At 39.1% G+C, this 6,237-nt stretch overlaps 1 protein-coding gene across 3 annotated transcripts in view; it reads left to right on the top strand.

Moving 5' to 3' along the window:
• The window catches only part of SYNE1 (spectrin repeat containing nuclear envelope protein 1), a 2,173,401-nt gene that overhangs the window by 919,592 nt on the left and 1,247,572 nt on the right, over positions 1 to 6,237 (top strand). For all 3 annotated transcript variants that reach the window (XM_044089035.1, XM_044089189.1, XM_044089105.1), the window contains one exon: positions 359 to 550. In XM_044089035.1, the coding sequence (XP_043944970.1) occupies positions 359 to 550 (192 nt within the window). The remainder of the gene's footprint in view (positions 1 to 358; positions 551 to 6,237) is intronic.

Here is a 6,237-nt window from a genome sequence, read left to right as displayed (position 1 = left end):
AAAAGAGAAATACAATGTGTTTGTTGTCATTCTCACTGGATGTCATAGCTCAGCGGTGGTAGAATGAAATTACATTCTGACACTGCTCCTAGCTGAGGTGCCCTCGTCGATATGCAGAAACATATGCTACAGTGCAGTAAAACTCGAGGTCTTCCTAGCCAGCAGCATATCTTAAGGAAAAAGCAGTACACATGCATATGCAAAGAAATTAGGTTATAGCAACAGAGACTTTTTAAGAAGTTGTCGAAGAACAACAGTGTAAAATCACGTTTTCCTCAACATGATGCTTGGCCTCTCTCAGAAAGTACATGTATACTGTGCAATGCTACAATGTAAGTTGTTTTTTTTTCTGTTACAGAACATGCTGCTGGAGATTGAACAGAAAGTAGGTACCCTTTCTGAACTCTCTGTCCATAGTGAAAGTTTGTTAATAGAAGGAAAATCCCATACTAAAGAGGAGGCTGAACAGCTGGCAGAGAAACTTTGCACATTAAAAGGAAGCCTTTTGGAGCTGCAGAGCATTTTGCAAGATAAGCAGCTCAGTATTCAAGTAAGTATCTTTACTTCTGATCTGTTGAAAAGTTAATTAACATTTATTACTAATCTTTCTTCGAGTTACATCTGTTGGAAATCCACAACAGGTTGAATGAAGATGAGTGTAGTCCCATGAAAATCATCAGAAAAGCACCTTGCACGTGCATAAACCATTAGTAAACAATCAGATATTCTGTTGGTGTTCTTCTTGTTATATTTTGTATTTTTTTCCCTTGATGATAAACGTATAGCTCAATTGTGGTATAGTCCGTTTAGGCAACATATGTAAGTCATTGTACCTGTCAGTAATGGTGTTTATATAACATCAGAACTTGAGTACCCACAGTCCAAACTTTGACAAACTACAACATCACACAGCACACATTGGTCTAAGTGGCATTTAGTCTCCAAAAAAACTACCATATAATTCTTTGATATGGTACAGTTTGCTGTTCTGTACACCGAGTTTTAATAGGAATATGTCAGTCTTATAACTTTTTTGCAAGATGTTGAATAGAGGCATAATCGTATGTAAAAATGTAGCAGAACACAATGAATGTTACAAATTTACAAATAGTATTGCAGTTAGAAATATTCGTATTCATATGAACTTTCATCACCAAGTTATGTTACTCTTCATGGAGCATATTATATCTCACCCGCCAGGATTTATGAACTGTATCTTCTAATATTGATTGTTCAAGCCTCCATTGTACGGACTGCACTGTTTGTCTTGTATGTCTGGTTTCCTGAATTATAGAATCTCATTTAATGTTTAGATTACCCTATATTTTGTATATCTTCTGTTATTATTCAAACTGTTTACTGTTTTCGACTCTTTGGCCTAGCCTGAAAAGGTCAATTTAGATAAGTATTCTACCACAGAAAGTAAACGTAAGGAAAATATAAATATATAAGCCATAACACATATTTCACATTGGTAAAATCAGTCCTTTGACTGAAACAAGCTGATTAAAAGTCAGTTTGATCAGAAATTCTAAACTGTTTTTTTTTTTTTGGGGGGGGGGGGGCTCCATAGCTGCTTTGTGGTGATGTGTCTCATCTTCAGGACTGCTGCACTTATAGTTAAGGAGATATATTTCTTTGTCTACTTGGCATTATGAATCATCTGAGGAATATTTTATACCATTCATCCCTCAAGTTCCTTTACACAAAAGGTCTTGGTAGCAAGAGAAAATTATTCAAGATTAAACCCATACAGAACATCCACCAGTACTCTCCCGAGCGCTAAATCTGATGCTGTATCAATATGAATCAGGTTATCTGCCAGGCTTTGAAACCGCATTTGTACATGTTGCTCCAAACACTGTCAGAACATTTCACTTCATGACATAAAATCCAGGTTATTACTCTTGCCTTCCTACTTACTGAACTATCCATCATCCAACTTTTTGAGTGAAATCTCATCATCTCTAAAGTTATTCACAGGGCGCATAAAAAATTGTTACTATTTAAGTACTGACTAAAGTAGTAGAGTAGTGGGGTCTCTAAAAAGTGATAAGGTGTCTCATAATTTGGGAAGAGATGAATGTGGAATGTTTTTCTACATCAGGCAGTTCAGTAAATCCTGTTCCAGTTTCAGACCTGTTCTAGTTATTTATTTTTTTTACTAAGAATATATGTGGAGAAGCAACCCTGTCTCAGAGATCATGCTCCTTATAGATTCAAATGTAATTATTAGGCTAACTACCCTTGTGGACCATTTTATCCTATCCAATTTACCCTCAAAGGTGAAATTAAACCCTGTACCTTGTAGTTGTGAAGTAACATCCTAACCATTATGCCAACCCACTTTCCTTTGTGCAAGAATGATTGATAAAATTGGATGAATTACACATCATCTTATATCTAGAGAAAACAGCTGTGCAGGCACAGAAACCTAATTTGCTGATAGTATGCCTCATATTACTTTTAGATGGTATTTCAATGTAAGAGAAACAGACCACTTGGGATTGGAAAATGGATTTATTGAAAACTTAATAGTTTCAAGTTCTGGTTACTAATAAATCTAAATGCATAATGGTCAGTTACAGAGTATAAACAGTCATGCCAATTTATTGAATAGGTTTTTGTGTTTTACTAATGAAGAGACTTAATATTTTGGACATATTAATTATAGTTCCATACACTGGTCTTTATACTGCTCTTCAAATAGGACACATTTTTTTCTTTTCATAAATTCTAGCAACTTAAGAAAATAACTCTTGCTCCAATTAGGAGTTATGATATTGTTTCTGACACTTGACATATATTCTAAGTACATATATCAGCCTTAAAAAAATGTACTCTTTATTATTTTTTGGACCACAAGACAGTTTTTTTTGTCTTCTAGAGTCCAATCCTTTAGGATATAATTAATTAATTAATTTCCCAATACCCACTTTATTTTACTCAGGGTGATGGGAGAGTCAGAACTGTTCTTGCTTGCAGAAGCCTTAAGACAGTGAACCAGTCCTAGATAAGGCACTTGTCCGCACACCTACAGTCCATCATGTCCTACGTACAGACCTCTGGGAAAGGACATCACCACTGCACACATCTGCATGTCATTGTGAAGAAAGAAAAAGCAAAAATCCACATTGGTCCAGGGAGATCATACCAGCTGTACACAGAAGGCACCCCTGCTGAGAACAAAACTGGAACCATACAGTAATGCCAACTGCTGCAGTACTGTGCAAACATTCTTTCAGTTTAGGCTATAGAATTCCAGTGCCATGAGTCAATGCCATGAAACTATCCAAAGGAGAAACAGTATAACTCATTGAATCTTATATTTCTGTGAAGGTTAAGTGCATACAAACATATATCAATAAGAGACATTTGTATGGGAATACTTCTCTAATAGACACAAAAGGCATATTGCACTTGCAGATGTTTCCCAATTTTTAGAAACAAAAACATTTTTACAATTGTGGAAACAATTTGCTTAATGATTTCAAAGGGCCAGATGGTCTTTTGTGACTTTTATCTAACTAAAATCTCTGAAAACATTAAAGTCTTTTTCAGCTACACTAAAATGACTAGAAGTAGGAATTTAACTTGTACTTTGTTACTGGAAAACTAAATTCTTTTTACTGGAAAAAAATTGACCAAGTTTTTTGTGAGTTTAGAGTTTAGTATTTTATAATAACCTTATTTCTACTACTTTAGGTATGCCTGCAGTAATTAGAGCTGATGCACCACAACTGAAATGAATGGGTGTTAAGAGAATGGCAACAGCATAACCAGGTAGTATACCAGGGGTATCAATCCCTGCACGAGCAGAATCTTTGCCAACTCACCTAGCTTTACTCTCACAAAACTGGTGCAAAAGGAGTTCTACAACTTGGGTTTGGAAAGCATCAGTTGTTGTTCCTGTCTTAAAAGGTAGAGCTTCCTTCCGTCTAAGGAACTAACTGCTCAGCTTAACCAGTAGCCTTCTGGTCTACTGAAAGTTTCTGTCCTCTCTGAGCTCCCTGATACTCTTACTTATGTGGTGCACCATATAGAAAGCTTGCTGTACAACGGGAGCAACATGGTGATCAAAAGTCAGGTTGCTATCAACCTGGGTGCCCAAATCCCTCATGATTGATTGTATGCTTAGGATGTTGTTATTAATGTGATAATATGTGGGGACATCACTCTCCCCAAAGGGGATGATGATGCATTTTTTGGCATTCAGCTTGAGGCCATGTTTCTAGCACCAATCATTTGTTTGGGTGAGACCTTCTTGGAGGACATCCACATCACTTGGGGAATTGATGACTATGCACAGCTTGTAGTTATCTGCAAACTTGGTCAGCCATAGCCCACTGAGTTTGGCCTGCACCTCAGAGAAGTATATCCCAAATAACAGAAGCCCCAAGACCGATCCCTGGGGTACGCTGGTCATTATAGGTCTGCTGCTTGAGGTGGCTTCCCCTATTTTTATTAGGTGGGTTCTATCAGTGAACCAGTTTGCTACCCATCTGATAACATATGTATTGATACCTAGTTGAAAGAGTTTGTCTACTATACCCGAGTGGGGAATAGTGTTAAAGGCCTTGGCCAGGTCAAGATAGGCAATGTGCACTGTCTTCCCTTTGTCCATGGCTTTGGTGACTATCTCAAAGTAGTCAAGCAGATTTAACAGACATGATCTCCCCTTCACAAAGCCAAACTGTGTGGGGTCGAGGTTTAGAAGTTGCCAGTGTCCCTGTTAATAAAGTCCATGATAATCCATTCCATGGCCTTGCAGATCAGGCTAGTTAGGCTGATGGGTCTATAATTTCCTGGATCGGTGGATGCTCCACCTTTGTGCAAAGGGATGACAGTGGCTGTCTTCCACTCAGCTGGAACAAAGATGGTACTCCGGCTTTGGTTGAATAGGGTACCTAATGGTGCTGTAAGTTAATGCCTGAGTTCATGTAGGATGCAGCCTGAGATGTTACTGGGTCCCGTGGAGGCTGCATTTTTTGCCTTTGAGAGGGCAGTGATTACCTGTTCCTTAGAGATAATGGGATGGGGCAGGTACTTGGAATGTCCTGATTTACTAATGGGGGGATAGAGGGGGTGAAGTTTTCACAGAATCTGTCAGCCAGTAGGTTGACTATATCTACAGCACTTGTGTATGTGATATCCTTGACCACCAGTTCTGAACAGACCTGGGTACTTCCTTTGAGATTGCGGACATATGTGAAGAAGGCCTTATAATTGTGTGTAGTAGATGTGGCCAATTTGGACTCAGAGTTGGCTTAGAGGATTTCATTAGTGCCCTTATTTGCTTGTTCAGGCTAAGGAGAGATTGCTTCCAATTGGGTGCCTGCTCCTTCTTGGTCCTGGACAGCAATTTTTTTCCTTTTGTTATATAGTTTATTGCAGATGTCCACCAGACAGGTTTACTCTTACTTGCGGAGGATGAGTTTGTCCTGTCAGGTATTCCTGATTCTATAAATCTATATAAGTGCTCATGTAGTACTTTGGTGTATGCTTGGAAATTGGTGCCAATTCTAACAGAGGGGGAGGGGGCTGTGAAACTGTTTATACCATCCCTCAAAAGGTTGTAATCAGCTGTGGAGAAGTTTTTTTGTTTGACCCTAGTTAGAGGGGGGGGGGGTCAGAGGAGGTGCTAACTTCGAAAGTGACCAATTTATGGACGGATCTTACCAGGGAGGATGATACTGTAGGGGTGCTGCGGTGGTTACTCATGTTGGTTAATACCAAGTTCAGGATATTATCACTGATTGTGGGGGTATCGACTAGCTGCTCCAAGGCATTTACATTAATAAAATCCAAGAATCTTTGGACATTTGCATTCTGGCATGAGTAGTTTCTCCAGTCTATGGTTGGGTAGTTAAAGTTGCCCAGGATCAGGGTAAAGGGTTGAATCTTGATAGATTCAAAGAGGTCCAGATAGGTGGAGTGGGCATCCCGAGTCAAATTTGGGGGCCTGTAGCTAGCTATGATTTGAATAGGGGTCTTGTCAATGGTTAACTGCACCTGGAGTGTCTCCTGTGTACCATACTGTTTGACCAGCCTGGAGGTGTGTGTATCTTTAATATACATTGAAACTCCACCTCCTTTGGCTTTGCTGCCCACAGTTTGGGGTCTGAATGTATGATAGGATGAGTAACCAGGTAAGGCTAGGGTGCTCTCCGCAGCTTTGAACCAGGTTTCTGTGACTGCACAAATGTCAGCATCTTCCAGGGTTAAGAATGCTTGCAA

Source organism: Protopterus annectens, chromosome 1.part0 (genome assembly GCF_019279795.1).
Source record: "Protopterus annectens isolate FY-2018-M chromosome 1.part0, PAN1.0, whole genome shotgun sequence".
Classification (NCBI taxonomy): domain Eukaryota; kingdom Metazoa; phylum Chordata; order Ceratodontiformes; family Protopteridae; genus Protopterus; species Protopterus annectens.
The sequence above is the reverse complement of the archived record's forward strand: the minus strand, read 5'-3'. Positions and strand labels throughout refer to the sequence as shown.